Source organism: Ambystoma mexicanum, chromosome 7p (assembly GCF_040938575.1).
Source record: "Ambystoma mexicanum isolate Mex_15411 chromosome 7p, UKY_AmexF1_1, whole genome shotgun sequence".
NCBI classification, from domain to species: domain Eukaryota; kingdom Metazoa; phylum Chordata; class Amphibia; order Caudata; family Ambystomatidae; genus Ambystoma; species Ambystoma mexicanum.
This window is the reverse complement of record NC_090939.1, coordinates 82,896,432-82,912,140: the sequence shown is the minus strand read 5'-3', so window position 1 is coordinate 82,912,140 and position 15,709 is coordinate 82,896,432. Positions and strand designations below refer to the sequence as shown.

Sequence of the window (15,709 nt, the reverse complement as noted above, 5' to 3'; positions counted from 1 at the left end):
GAAGCAAAGGTTAGAACAAGAATATTACCTGATTTCTTACCTGATCCCGGATTCATCGCATCTTCAAACCTGAGGAAAGACTTTGTTTTAAAGGCGTTGCATCGCCAACAGCAGCGCCGCGCCATACTCGCCGTTCCACGCAGCATCTCTTCGATCCGGCACTGTCTCCATCTTTACATCGCCGAATTCCGGCACCTAAGGGGGACAAGAAACAACAAGGTGAGCAGAGAGAACAGACAGAGACAATCTCTTTAGCCGCCATATGCTTACCTGATTTTACCGCCGGAGGTATTATTCATCAGCACGCCACCTCTTCTTATGCCGCACCTGTGAGAAAAGGAGAAAGCAGCAAGTTTAACCCTGGGCATTATTTACCGGACAGTGTTGGGTAACACAGACTTTTACCAGAGCACTTTCAGTTGTCAATCTTCTAATTGGGTCAAAGCTGCAAGATAAAAGAGGAATTGGACAGGAGTGAATTCCAGACATTTTTAACTCTTACGAACTATATACTTACGGCTCTTCGCCAGGACCTTTTGAGGATTCGTCTACAACTCTTCCAATATCTTCAGGCCAGTGAAGTAACTGGTCATCAACGCGCCCCTGCGTACTTCACAGGATGGAGGGCTCATCCTTCAAGAATATAAGGTGAGATTGCTGAGAGGGCACTTCAGTGGTGATTAGAGGGGAGGACAGTGGGGGTGCTATCACTTGAATCCACAAGTGGCTAAATCCATCTCGCCACTTGTAGGAGAATATTTCTACGAGTCAAGCAAACAAGAATTGGAGGGCAGATCCATTCAGTCATCGCTGCGCTACGCTTCACGTGGGTGGAGGCCGCAGCAGTCCGGGTCCGACCGACGCCCCTGTGGGAGCCAGGTGAGCGTAACACCCCCTTTCCTTCCCCAAGAGTCTAAAATAGGCCCAACTCTCCCCACCTTTGCGTCTAAGCCCCTCCTGCCCCTGCAGGCGCTCCTGGACGGGGAGAGTGCCGTTTCCTTGGGGGAAGCTGAGCCCTAGTTGTTCCTCCCAGACGCCCCTACCGCTTAGGGTCCCAAAGGGCGCTGGATCAGAGAAGAGCGAAGACCCTTCCGGCTTTCTCCTGGCTCATCCGAAGTCTGTCTCATGTGTTTGTTCGGCCAAACACCGCCACACCGCCTAGTCGTCCTTGCCCCCGCAGAACTTTGCCATTGCACAGTTTAGCTTCTGCCTGGACTTCTCCACTGCTGCGTGATTATCCGCACCTCTCCATTCCGGCCTCGGGATGATCTCTGACCAGACGATCTCTGTTTCTCCCAGTTGACCTGCTAGCTCCTGCAAAGAGAACATAATTTCCGGCATCAATGCCCCCCTCCCTAGATTTGTCAAATCGTTACCCCGCAAGTGAATGACCAATATGTCTGGCTTTTGGTTGTTGATCAGCATTCTGCGCACCTGCCCCTGTAGTTGCGCCCATTTCATACCTGGCACCCCATGCCACCCAATACTGAACTCGCCCGCCGTCAGCTTTTCCTGCTCCGCTGTCCAACTCGCCCCTGCTCTAGACACAAATGAGTGTCCTATTACCCATACAGACCTCTTCTTCCTTCGGGCTAGTGCTGGAGGCAAAAGAAGGAGGAGCCTCAACCTTATAGTTTTTCAGGCCAGATATATCTCTGCGATTCCCTCTCTATCCTCCCATCTGGCCCAACGCACTCTGCAGGGAACACACTTGATGTCTTGATCTCCTCTAGCCTCCCCCTATCTATCCCCCGCTCCACTCCCCTCTCCTGGAGTGACCACTACCTCCTCTCCTCTCATCTCTCTCTCTCTTCCCCCCAAGCCAAGCCTACCCCAACACTGCCACCTACCTTCCTGGACATCCGGCCCATGAAGCGTGTGTCAGTGGAGGCTTTTGCTTCCACCTTCTCCCCACTCCCTCTTCCTCTGGCTGATTCGCACCCTGACACAGCCCTGTCTTCTCTCTATTCTTCTATTTCTGATACTCTTGATGTTCTTGCCCCTGTCATGAGGATCCGCCTGAAGTCCAAAGCCAAGTGCAATTCCTGGTATGACTCCGACCTAGCTACACTTAAACGTAGGTGTAGGGCACCTTCTCCAAAGGCAATACCGTCTCTCTGTCCGTACCAAGAAGAGCGTCCACATTCAAGCCCGTGTCTCTGCGGCATCTAACAGCTCGGCCGAACTCTTTAAAATTTGTAAGGAGCTGGCCAACCCTGCTGCAGTTTCTACCCCTCCCCTTGCCTCCCCTTGCCTCTCAGGCTCTTTGCAATGCCCTGGCCTCACACTTTATCTCAAAAACCCAGGACATCCTGTCCACACTCTCCTCCACCCCCTCTCCTCTTGTAACGCTCACCTGATTCTCGCAGAGGCGCCGGTCTTGACTGGGCGACTACCGTATCTTCAAAGGTGATGTGTAGCACCCGGTTGGCTCTTTGGGCTGGACCTCTGTGCACTGTATGCCTGACGTGTAGAGTAAGATGTCTTAGGTAAGTGAATGCCGAGCTCTCCATCTGCCTCGGGGCAGGGTGCTGTAACCAGTTTCTTCACTGGATAGGTAGCGCAGGCCTCTTGACTTCAGAGGACTGCTGTCCGTCGTTTACTGCACGAACGGTAAGCTTCGAGTCATTCAAATGTCTTTAAAGTCTTTAGTAATGATGTCTCTTGTTTTGCAGGGTTCCGGCGATGGCGGATGACGGGCTGAAGTGAGTTGAAGATGGAGCCCGTGTGATGAATAGAATCGCCTGGAAGCACGTAAGTAAGCGCTTGTTGCCTGCTTCACGATGCGCTCTAACTGTCTTTTTATTTTGCAGGTACGAGTTCGGAGCGGCTGCAGGGCGCCGGAATACCCACTAGATTAGATGTGGAAAGGAGTAATGGCACGTGAGTATTAAAGTTCCCCAATGTCTTTAAACGCACCTTGTTTTGTCTTTCAGATGCGGGATGCAGCGCCGAAGGCCTCCGGAGCGTGCGAAGAGTTGGTAAGCTTTTGTCTTTCAGATGCCGGAATGCAGTATGAAGACCTCCGGAGCGCACGAAGAGTAGGTAAGCCTTTGCCTTTCAGATGCCGGAATGCAGTGTGAAGACCTCCGGAGAGCACGAAGAGTAGGTAAGCCTTTGCCTTTCAGATGCCGGAATGCTAACCTGTTCTTTCTTGTCTTTATAGGTGTTGCTGAAGACTGGATTCAGGATGGTAAGCCTTTTTCCTTAGGCCCAGGACCGGATGCAGAAGACACGATGAGCGTTCTGCTGCAGAGGGTGCAGAATAACGCAAAGCAAGATTCATCCACCGGGTGTGGTTTAAATAGCCTCCTGTAGTGCTTAGGTGTCTCCTTCCACAGCCACGCCTAAGTAAGAAAAGAGTTCCTGGTAAGAAAAGAGTTCCTGCCTTCCAGAAGAGTTCCAGTGTTCTGAATCTAGGGAGTGGCTCCAGCCCCACCCAACAGGAAAAGTAGTTCCAAACAGAAGAGGATCAGAGGCTCAACTGGCAGGCAAGTAAGCAGCATGGTCTGCTGCAGGTAAGTCCACCCAAGCATTATGAGCCCGGCGCTTCCAGCGCTGGGACTGGGCATATTTATGAGCCTGGTGCCACTGGCGCCAGGACTGGGTCCAAAAGGTCCCAATTGGGACTGGTTGGCACTCGGAACCTGGGTTATGGATCTGCTTCCAAGGGAGTTGGGAAAACCCTGACCTTTTGGAAGCAGAGATCATGACACCTCTCCCCTCTCCGTCGGTACTCACTGACCCTCCTTCTCTTCCTTTCCTCTCTTCTCCCCTGATGAGGTCGCCAGACAAGTCCGATCTATGAAAGCCTCGTCAAAACAGGTTCATCCCTGTTCCTCTAAAACTCTCAAGGACCACATTGATACCCTCGCTCCGGCCCTTGCCGACTTCTGCAACCACTCCTTTGCCTTAGGATCCTTCCCATCCCCAATTAAGCACTCCCTTGTGCATCCTCTCCTCAAGAAACCCACAGTGGATCCCTCTTGTCCGGCCAACTATCGCCCAATTTCCATTACCCCCTTCTTAGGCAAACTCCTTGAAAAGCTGGCCATCTCTCAGCTAAACCTTCATTCTGATTCTGTTGGCTGTCTCCATGACCATCAGTCTGGCTTCAGATCTGGCAGAAGCACGGAAACTGCTCTCCTGAACATCCGTGAAGATCTGATTTCCAATCTTGACTCTAGCATTCCCTCTGTTCTCATCCTACTTGATCTCTCCTCTGCCTTCGACACGGTCAACCATACCATCCTGCTCAACCGTGTCCGGGATAACTTGGGCATCACTGATCAGGCTCTGGCCTGGCTGACCTCTTTCCTCTCTGATCAACCCTCCCAGGTCCAACTTGGGTCCTTCCTATCATCTGTCTTCCTCTCCACCTGTGGAGTTCCCCAGGGGTCTAACCTCTCACCCTGGCTTTTCAGCCAATACCTGGCAACTCTCGCCCGCTGTATTGCCATTTTCTGCTCAAACTTCCAGTGCTACGCAGACGACACTCAACTCATTTTCAGGCTGCCCTTGGCGACCTCCTCCACCTCTCTCATCACTGATTGCCTAACTGCCATCCAAGATTGGTGTGCCGCCAACGATCTTTGTCTTAATACCAGCAAGACAGAGATCCTCCTCATTGGCACACCATCAGCTTCCTTTCCCCCCACTCTCTGGCCAGCCTCCCTTGGCCCTCCTCCTATCCCCACCTGCGAGGCCAAGAACCTTGGTGTCACCTTTGATTCCACACTCTCCTTCTCTGCCCACATCGCTGATGTATCAAAAAAGTCAAACCTCCTACTGCACCTCCTCAGAGGTATTCCTCCTTTCCTCTCATTCCCCCAGAAGCTCACTGTCTCCCAAGCTCTGGTTCTCTCTAAGCTGGACTATTGCAACAGCCTCTTTCTTAATCTACCTGCCTCTACTCTCTGCCCTTTACAACTTATCCAGAACAGGACTGCGAGACTTGTCCTTGGCCTCAAGCCCTGGGATTGTATCTCTCCAGCTCTGAAATCTCTCCATTGGCTCCCTGTGGATGCAAGGATTAAATTCAAAACCCTCTGCATTGTCCACAAGGCTTTCTGGGGCTTGGGTCCAACATACCTTCAGCTATCCCTTCCGCAAATACCTCCCATCTCGAGGACTTCGCTCCTCTATCTCTAACTCCCTCAGGGTCAGTCCTTTCTCAAAGAAACGAGCTGGGGGTAGATCTCTGTCTTCGGCTGTGGCCTCCCTCTGGAACAGCCTCCCTGCCACTCTAAAACCTGAGGAGAACCATCTCCGGTTCCGCAAGCACCTCAAAACCTTCCTCTTTGCTTCTGCCTTCTCCTCCCGTCTCCCCTGTTGATTCTGCTCTCCCTCGGCACCATGCACCTGGCCACCCTCTGGGTCCAGGTACCTGCTCATCTTGCCACCCTCACGCACTGCCTCCAGGCCACCCCCTGCACTGGGGTCTGTATCTGTACCCATACAGCCCTCCCCTTTTCTTCCTGCACTTTCAGACCTACACGGCCTGCTGCCATAAACCCAGCACTTACCACTTGCTGGCTGCACTCCCATTGTTTGTTGCCTTTTTAGTTATTATTTTCTTATTATTTTTGTTTTTTTTTCCTTCTCGCTCCACACTCTCCTTTTGTTCCCCCTTCCATGCACTTCTCCCCCTTCTCCCTCTACCCTGCACTTGCACGTTCTCAATGTCACTGGGCCTAGTAAGATCGTTGTTTTTGTTCTCCCCTGTTCCCTTTCCCTGCCTGGTCGCGCTCTGAAACACTTGTGTATGAGCGCGATAGAAATAAAATATCAATCAATCAATCTCTTGAAGCAACCCGATTCCCATCTCCTAATCTGTTTCATTACCACCTCCCCCATGCCCACGTCTGCCGCTGATGTGGCAGCCCCAATCCGGAATGAGTGTGTCCTAAAGACCCCTTCTGTTTCCCCTATCTCTTCTAGCGCCAGCTCCATCAATCTCCTAAACTGGAAGCGACTCAGTGCTGTACCATCTTGATGAATGAGTAGCGGAACCCCCTTTCTGTGAGAGGTCTTAGTTTTAGGAAACTTGACACTGCCTTGACTGGACATACCGTGCTACCAGTGATGGGTAGTAAAGACACTGTGCACCCTTTGCCTACTTGATATGTCTTTGATCTTTTTAACCACAATGTCACCTGTGTCTCAGAACAGTGCACATCCTGTATTTGTAGAAATCTTGTGCCTTTCGCCCCTTTGTTCTCTGGTACCAGTTCACTCACCCTGAATGCCCCGGAAAATGCTAGCGTGAACGCTGCCCTGAATAATGACACTTCGAATCCCCCGTGGCAGATTCATTCAAGGCTGGCCACCACCCTCTGCAGCTTGACCACGTCTAAGGGCCTCCTTTCATCACTTCCAGGCCCTTCTTGTTTGGCCCATCCTTTCATAGCCATACAAATATAATGTTCCTTAGTAGGGTCACTCTTACCCTCCAGCTTAGAAAAATGGGCGATAGCTGCCAGGTGATGTGCCATCCATGACCTGGTTTTTCCTTCCTGCCAGCCCCACCCCACAAAGGCCCTCACCGTCCACTCCTGCTGGCCCTCTCCTAGCACCTTCTGTTTGAAATTCAGGTACCGATACCAGCATGCCTTGTACCTTTTAGTCGTGCCTGGCCCCAGTACCGTCTGAATCAGGGTTCTCAGATGACCCCAATCATGTCCCAACACTGTGTTTTAAACAGAGACATCATTTGATCCGCTCCTGGGCAACTCTCCCGAAATTTCTCCCACTGTAAACGAGAGAGAGCATCAGCTGCTGTGTTCTGAACCCCAGGAATGTGTCTTGCTCGTACCTCAATGTTGTTTTCTAGCATGCATCTCTGGAGTTCCTTCAGTAACCGCAAAACCCTTGTGCCATTGGCAAAACCTTGGTTAATGATCTGACTACTGCTAGGTTGTCAGACCAGGGTATGGCTTTGCTGTTTCCCAGTTGTTCCCCCCCCCACAGTTTAAATGCTATCACAATGGGGAAGAGTTCCAACAGAGTGAAGTCTCTGGTGACCCCTTGCCAATGCCATTCCACCGGCCATGCCACGCCGCACCATTTGTTGTCGAGGATTGCCCTGAACCCCAGAGCCCCAGATGAGTCTGTGAACAACTTCCGCCTGTCCTTGTTGTTACTTTCACTTCTCCACAACAAAACCCCATTAAAGTCATCTAGGAATGTGTCCCACATGGCCAAGTCCTCCCGCACTTCAGACCCCAGCCTGACATGCTGTCCCGCATGCTGCAGCCCTACAGTTTTCAGTTCCACACTCCTCACGAATGTCCTATCCACCTGGATAACTTTCCCCTGCAAAATTGAGGTTGCCAGCCAAGACCTGGAGTTCCCTTAGGGTTGCCTTCTTCTTACCCCTTAGACCCTTGATGATCTCCTTCAGTTTTGCTACCCTGTCCTGAGGCAGCCTGCATTCCCCTTTCACTACCTAGGAAGGTCAAACAGGTCACTGGCCCTACAGTTTTTTCACAAGCTAGAGGGAACCCCATCACCTTCATTAGTCTCTGAAAAGTACACATGAGGTCCTCACACTCTTTGGACCCTTTTGCCCCGATAAAAAGAAAATCATCCAGGTAGTGTACCACTGCCCCTTCCTGACACTCCTGTTTCACTGCAAACTCTAAGAAGGTGCTAAATGCTTCGAAATAAGAACAGGAAATGGCACACCCCATCGGTAAACATTTATCATAATAGTAGAGCTCTTGTACCGTAAACCCAACAAATGTTGACTCTCCTCATGAATGGGCAACAACCGAAATGCCGACTCAATGTCAGCCTTTCCCTTAAGGGCTCCCCTTCCGGCCGCCCTTACCACCTCCACTGCCTCCTCAAAGGATGAATAGTGTACTCTGCACAATTCTTCACTGATCCCATCATTGACAGACCCCCTTCTGGAAAAGAGAGGTGATGGATCAGCTGGTACTGCCCCTCCTCCTTCTTGGGAACCAGCCCTAGTGGTGATATGACCAGGTTTGGCATTGGTGGTTGCGTGAATGGACCGGCCACTCTGCCCAAATCCACCTCTTTGGCTACTTTCCGTTCCACCACCTCAGGCATACCCAGAGCTGATCGCAGATTGCACGCCTCTGTGCCCTTTCCTACCTGCACACATGGGATCCTGAACCCCCACCTGAAGCCTTTCCACAACAATCTAGCATCTTCAGCGTTATGATAAATATTCAACCATGGAGTCATTGTTTGTAGGTTAACCGGGGTTGGTAGTCCAACTTTAATCATACCATTACACATTTTTTTAGGGATAGATTTTGACATCATGTTTTTAACCTCATTCCTTTTTGACCTTGTCTTTTCCTTTAGAACTACTCCCCTGCCTCTGTTCGCTGGCCGAGGAGCTGCGCTCCATGTGGCTCTTTCCCCGAGGGTGTTTAAATCGGCATGTTTTGCCAAAGGGGCAACCCGCTTCTTCGCTGACCCTCCAGCATTCGGCTTGCTCCCCCTGGTAGCTGGCTCTGCTGTTCCAGGAGGAGTACCCGCGAAAGTATGCCCTCCCCCATCGTGAGAACCCCCCCTGCCTCTCCATACCTGGGAATTTCCCCCCCCCCCTTCCTCTGTCAGTCTGTCAGCACCAGTTTATCCAAAATCCCACCAACATCCATTTCATCCCAGGACAAGGCTGGCCAAACCTGCATTTTTAAACAGAATACCCAATCGTATTGTAGCCAGCCCCCCCCCCCCCGCGTTTCAGATAGAGATCATGGATGTATTGCCCGTAAGCAAGCATTGCTAAAGCATCCTGTGGGTACTTCTCTATCATTATTGATGTATACACCTTAAATGCTTTTAGCCAATTATGTCTTGGGTGTCTCCTTGTCCCTTTTCTCCTTCTCCTTTTCAGATAGTTCCTTTAACCCGTTACTCAGTGGCTCCATCCCCACAAAGTCTAGGATTTCTATTAATTCTCTCCTCCACACCCTTTCTTTGACTGCCATTGGTATATGCCAAGATAAAGAGTTCACCGACACCTTGACCGGACCAAACCCAGGCATAGTTCTTCCATACTGGGTCATTGTTCCCCCTATCCCCTTCTGCCCTACAGTAATGCTCGGGACTGGAGGTAGCCCTGTTCCTGCCACACCTTGCCCCCACCATGTGGGTGCTTGTGTAGCCCCTGTTGTTGGTAGCCCCCCTTGGGGCAATGGGCTGCCTTCGCCTATGTGGTTGACCTTGGTTACTGAAATGGCCTGTTGCATTTGAGCAGACTGTGCTGTGAGCAGGTCACCGGTGTTAATATTAGCCCCCGTGCTGGGCCCCTGCCCTTGCTGAAACACCCCACCCAGTAATGGTGTGGAAGGCCATGGCCCTGGCCACTGGCTCCCCCCTCCTGGCACCCCAATGCTGGCCAGGTTCCTGGTTGCTGGTAGCTTCCTGCCACCCCGACCCCTGTCCCCGGCATTACCCCCCTCTGCTGTAGTACCGCTGCCCCACTTCCCATTTGGTTAAATGCATTGATATTTCCACATAGTAATTTCCCGCTGCCCCCATCCCCCCAGGCTTGCATACATTGCACAACCATACCTTTCACTGCCTCCAAGGATGTGGGGCCGTCCTCCCTCGCAGCCACTGGTCTGGTTGCAGGCGTGCTGGGTGGTCCCTGACTCCTTGGCGCCTCCACAGGGGCAGGTGCCGGTATGGCTGCAATCTCCTGTGTCCTTCCCTTGTTCTTTGCCCCTGATGCCCTTGCTTTCTTGCTCCTTGCCGCCTGCTCCTTGCTTGCTTTTGCCTTCTGCGTCATAACCCGTCTTCTTTTCCCTGTCGGTTCTTCTTCCTCTTCTACATGTCCTTCCTCCTTTTGCTCCTGCGTTTCTTCATCCTCCTGAAACATCAATGGGGAATCAGGCCTCGCACTGGGCCCCGGTTGCTCCTCCCCAGTCTGTGTTACCAAGGCATCCGGGCAATTCCGGCCGTGCTTAGCAGCTGCCATTTTTGCCATGGCCACAAATGCGTTCAAATCCATTTTGTTTTTTAGGTGCCTTAAGTTGGCGAGCTTTCCCCTGGTAGCTGGCTGGACCTCGGTTTCAAGTTCCAGCCCCGGTGTACTGGTGGCTGTGTGCGAGTGAGGGATTGTGTTGCAGAAGCTGTTCTGTCCGTTAGCCGCCTGCGCTTCCCCCTACGTTGCTAGTTCGAGCCTGCTTGTCGAAGCGGAGCGTGTGGCCAGAGTTTGTGCTGCGAGCCGGCAGCCTATGGCTTTCCCCGATGATCGTGTCACGGGGCCCTCCGTGTGCCCGTGGGGATTCCCCCAGCAGCTTAGCCTGATGGCCTCGCCTGGCTTCCTGCTTGCCTTCACGGTCACGGCGCCCTCCGTGTGCCCGTGGGATTCCCGCAGCTGCTGCCCGTTAAGACCTCGCCCGGCTTCCTGTTCACCTCAGGTGTCGATGTAGATGAGCGGCCGCACACTTCTCCGATGCTCGCTCACTTCCCAGAGCCGCCGGCAGCCGATGGCTCTCTTCTCCGGACTGCCGAGCTTCCTTGGTAGCGGTGCCAGTTGCTGCGCCATTACGCTTGGACCGACGCCTCCTCCCGCTGCTCCCTCGGATGGCTGGCCACACCGCTGGGCCCTCCTTCGGCGCACTGCTGCTGGCTCTCGTTAAAGCTGCTCCACTTTCTGCAGGGCTGTCTGCTTAGCCGGCGGCGATCCTCCGTCCTGGAAACAAACGAAAACCTTCCTCAGCGTCCTTCTGCAGCAGCTGGTGATGCTGCCTTTCGTCCAGAGCCTGCCCGTTATAAAGGGGAATCCCCTCCCCTTTCTTTTGTTCGCCCTTCGCAGGCTTTCCCCAGATCTCGCTGCGCTTTCTTTCGCTGGCTTTCCTTCTTTTTGCGGCGCCGGAGTCCCCGCCTCCCCTTCTTCCCAGGAGGGGGAGGCCAGGAGGAGGACACTGCCCGGGTTATCGGGGTGCCTCCTCCATTTGCTTTGCTTTCTCGTCGTCACCGGCATATTGTGGGCCACCCTGGTGTGCAAGACGGCAGAACAAAGCCTTCCCTACCTGGGTTTTCCCACAGAGAGCTGTCCTGTAAGCGGTCCCTGCTCCGACCGCCTTGTGGCTTCCTGATGCCCATATGCCGTTCTGATTCATAACGTGCAGTGGGTAAACAGCCGTGAATCACTCAGTATGAGCATTGCTCTCTCGGGTGGAAGGTTTTTCGGTCTCTTGTCTGTGACACTATCTGTAGGCAGATCTTACACTTAACACCTTCAAGGATCTGACACAGGGCTCCCCTGTTTCTGCTTTGTTTTGTGAGGTGGGCATAAGTACATGTCGGGACTCAGTCAGTGGCTTTTGTTCACCTGCTTAGCAGGGTTATAGAGGGCCATCAGAGGCATTCCTGTCTCAGCAGCGTTCTGGCTCTCCTGAGTCGAGAGGGAAGTATGACAATGGTGTGATAGTTTCTGTCACGCTATTTTAATTTTATGGCATCCTCACCCTAAAAGGCAGCTGCCAATATCTGCTAGTCCAGGGCAGTTGTTACCTGTTCTTGGTCAGGGTTATCCCTGTGGTGTGGAGTAATGTGATGTCTTTTGTGGCCCGTGTTTCCGGGTGGTCTTACCCGTCGTGTGGTAGTCTGCAGCTGCCATGGTGTGCATAAGAATTGCCCCTTTATGAATGTTAAGTTGTTTCTGCACACATGTATCATGATTCTAAGCTGTTATGCCAAGGCATCCACTCGGGCGATGTTCTGAATGCCTGATATAAAGTGTTCCAACTTGGGATCTGCACAAGAAATTAAAAGAACAAATAAAAATGAGTATCTCAGCCTAAGCGTTATGTCTAGGGGTTAGGGGAAATCACTATTTCTATATACTGCTATAATAATTAATTGATGTGTATTTATTATATTTATATGCATTGAGTTGCAAACAGTATCAACTTCTATAGGATTGTATTCTAATTCTTTGTGAGAGGGCAAAGTCCATGATGTAAGCCCCATCTCTGGTCAGTGTTTTTATGTGATGCTATTTATTTATTTACTTATATTTATGACATAAACTACTCCCTGTTGCAAGGTTGACAAATTCTTTGGTTGTACGCTGTGTTATTCATTGTTATTGCACACATTTAGAGTTCAGAGTCACTCAGATGTCTATGCAATAATGTTCCTTTTCCAGGTAAGGGTTTTTCGATTCTAGTGGCTTACTGGCTTTGAAATGGCGGCTTGGAGTCTCGTTTCCACGCCCAGGCCTGGGCTAACTCGGGCTGCCCCCGGAAACTCCTAACTAGGGCATGTGCGCAATAAGGTGGTGTTGTCACATACAGGTTGCTGTTAACATACTCCACAGGGTACTTACTCTTCTCTGTTAGTACACGTTAATCCTTACGCACACTTCCCTTACATGTGTCTGAGTCAAAGTAGTGATTGGAAACTTGAAATAACTGTCCTCTGTGTGCAAAGGTTTTGTTTGTGATTCTTCTTCGATATAATGTTAGTGCAGACTTTGTGGTGGTCTCTACAATTTCTAAGTGTTCTATTATGGATATTGGAGTGGGCAAGCGTGAAGTATTTTGTATCCTTTCAGCAGAGTTTTGGTTTTCATTCTCTATTATGGGTGAAGGGTGTGTGTATTATGGATGAAGGGAATTTATAAGTACACAGAATGTTGGCTGTGGGTAGGTGCTGAGAGAGGGGGTAACTCAACCCGGGTATGGTTTTATTTGAGGTGTTTAGGAAATGGGCAACTGGTATGGTAATTAATTGGGTCCAAGAGGCACGATATGCGCAAATAGGCACTAACAGGCAGCAGGCGTATATTTGCTATCTCCGATTTTGCGATGGCAAGGGTTTGATGAAATGACTGTATGCCCTATATGACCAATGTTGTGCGCCAATTGCATTTTCATGTGCATGTGACCTCATATTCAGGCACCACATCAAGGAGATGGGTGGTGCATGCACTGTCACCACGTTGGCACATTTTGATGTAGAATTCAATTTTTTTCCAGTAACGCTGCAGATGTTGTACAAGCTGAAAACCTCAAAGGTGTTTGAAAAACTGAAACCGGGAGATGGAAAGCAGACAGCAGAAATTGTGGAAGAGGACCCCTTTGCAATACAACTGATCTCCTGGTGTCCAGAGAGCAGAATATTCTGTGTTGCCGGGGTCTCTGCCTACGTGATCCTGTACAGATTCAGTCGGCAGGAAGTAACTACAGAAATAGTGGTGAGTGTTTAAGCAACGCATTTTCCTCTTTGTATCAATTACGGAATTCATGTTAGGAAGGAAGCATCAACAGAGTTGGCAACCTGTAATCTGAGCCTTCTTTATCAAGTCCTGGCTTTTTAGCTTTGTCAGGGGCACTCGCAAACATTTTCCTCAGGGCTAAAATGTTCGGTTTGGTCTGTGTCTGGTGGCCTCATTGATTACTGGCCACTAATGGGGTGTGGGGGAACTCTCCCCAAGGTGACCTGTGCAATTGCAGGGGTCACTTGTGAAGATGTGTAAAAGCCCCTTATCCTTATACTGCCATCCCCCTTTGACCAGTACAATTATCCATTGAAGTTCCTTTTAAGGTTTGGTGTACCCCTTTTTGTTAAGGGGGAGGTTTCACTCCGGGTGTTAGAATGGAAACCTGTTTTTCACAAAGAAGAGATTGCGCCATACAGGTTGAGCAGGCTACCTCACAGCAGCTTCCAAAGTCGGTCCTTGGCTTTTGTAATGGCTAACTTCCAAATAACAAATCTGTATGTTCAGGGTCTCAATTCTCCCAATAAGATTAAATCGATCATCCGCAGATTGGGGGACATGAAGTCATCGATAGCATTCTTACAAAAGACTACTGTGTTATCAAGTTGAGAAGCGATTGGTGCATTGAAAGTGCCCTATTCAATTCTTTGGCTCAAGTGGAGCAATAAACCCTAGCAATAATGATCAACCTGATGATTATGGGATCCCCGAATGAGCAGAGCTTCTCTTTGGAAGCATTATATTCTCCCATTCTCCCAATGAAAAAAAACATTTTTTTCAGGGGGTTCTGCTTATGCAGAGAGAATTCTGCAAGGCTAGGTGATCATTAGTGGTGATGTTAATTGTGTGTTAGAACCTCAGACATACAAACCTTACTTTCCACACATGAAGATAAGGGAACCCTGGTGGTGCTTTATTATTTGAGAATTGCCGTTTTTTCCATTGGAAAAAGCAAAATTGCACATTCTATTCTCGTACACAAAGATTTCTCCAGGATAGTTTAGTTTATTTATTTATAATGCGCACCAGACCCAGTGGCTTCAGGGCGCAGGATACAAGGATACGTTCAGCTTAGTTACATGGGTACAAGAAATGCATAAGCAACAATAAGAACAAGAGATACATCAGCATAGATACAGTGTAAATTACATGAACAACTAGATACTAAAGTGATCGCAGTACATCAGAAAGGGTGTCCAAAGGGGACTAACACTTGATAAAGAATCAATATGCAGAGGGTATGCGTGATGGAGCATATAGGTAGTCAAGTGAGTATTTATCAGGATGATTACTTATCGTTTTCTTTTAGCCAGTTGGTTAGATTCTGTCTGAATTTGGAGAAGGACTGGTGTTCTCTAATACCAGGAGGTGGAGAGTTCCACAATTGCGCAGCCTTGACTGGGAAGCTGTGTCCCCCGATAGTGGAAAGTCTGAAACGTGGTACTTGGAGGCAATTAGAGTTGGCTGTTCTGGTCGGTCTGAGAGAGGTTTTTCTACAGATCCTGTCGGTAAGGAAAGGCGGTGCTCTATTATTAAGGCACTTGTATGTGAGGGAGGCAATATTAAGTTGGGTTTTATCAAAGGTAGATAGCCATTTGTGATTTCTTCTAGTAGAGGAGATAAGATCAATAGAAACGAACATAAGTGCTGCTCTCAGGGCATTGTTCTGGAGAACCTGTATTTTATGGATAATCTGTTTGTTCGCACCAATGTAGAGGGCGTTACAGTATTCCAATTTCGAAAGTATGAGGGCTCTAACGAGAATAAGACAGCTGTCAGTGGAGAGGAATTGTTTACTAGCTCTGATTAGTTTGCACGTGTATGCGGTCGAAGAGGCTAGGGAGTTGACTTGTTTAGTGAAGTTCAAGGTGGCGTCTAGATAGAAGCCTAGGGTCTTCAATTCCTTTGCTACTTTTATGTTATTTCCATCACTGGTGAAGTTGGCATAATCCGGGCTAAGTTTGGATAGGTGGGTCGAGGTGCCTAAAATAATATGCTCCGTTTTGTCATCGTTCAGACATAGTCCATGGGTGGCCATCCATGCCTGAACGATGCCATAGATTCTATTCACCAAAGCCAGATCCATGGCGTAATCTCCGGTAAGAGGTAGGAGGATTTGGGTATTGTCTGCATAGTTCGTGTAGGCGATACCCAAATGGTCCAATTCGTCGAAGAGGGGCTTGGTGAATACATTGTAGAGTATTGGTGACACACAAGAACCCTGAGGTACACCACAGGTTATAGGGATAGGGTCTGCTGAGGCCCATGGTGAAAAGACTCTCATGGTCCAATTGCTCAAGAATGACTCAATCCAAGTTATAGCCTCCTTAGAGAAATGAGCTGCAGAGTCTAGGTGGCTGCATAAGACTTTGTGGTCAACCAAGTCAAATGCAGCCGAAAGGTCTAGTAGGAGGAGTAAGGCTGATTGGCCCTTATCTCTGAACTCATCTATTTGGACCTTGAGGTCAATTAGAGCCGTCTCCGTACCATGTT

At 49.9% G+C, this 15,709-nt stretch overlaps 1 protein-coding gene across 6 annotated transcripts in view; it reads left to right on the top strand.

Moving 5' to 3' along the window:
* Nucleotides 1-15,709, top strand: part of STXBP5L (syntaxin binding protein 5L) — a 3,950,894-nt gene that overhangs the window by 2,564,377 nt on the left and 1,370,808 nt on the right. For all 6 annotated transcript variants that reach the window (XM_069635832.1, XM_069635831.1, XM_069635829.1 and 3 more), the window contains exon 15: nucleotides 12,975-13,192. In XM_069635832.1, coding sequence (XP_069491933.1) covers nucleotides 12,975-13,192 — 218 coding nt within the window. The remainder of the gene's footprint in view (nucleotides 1-12,974; nucleotides 13,193-15,709) is intronic.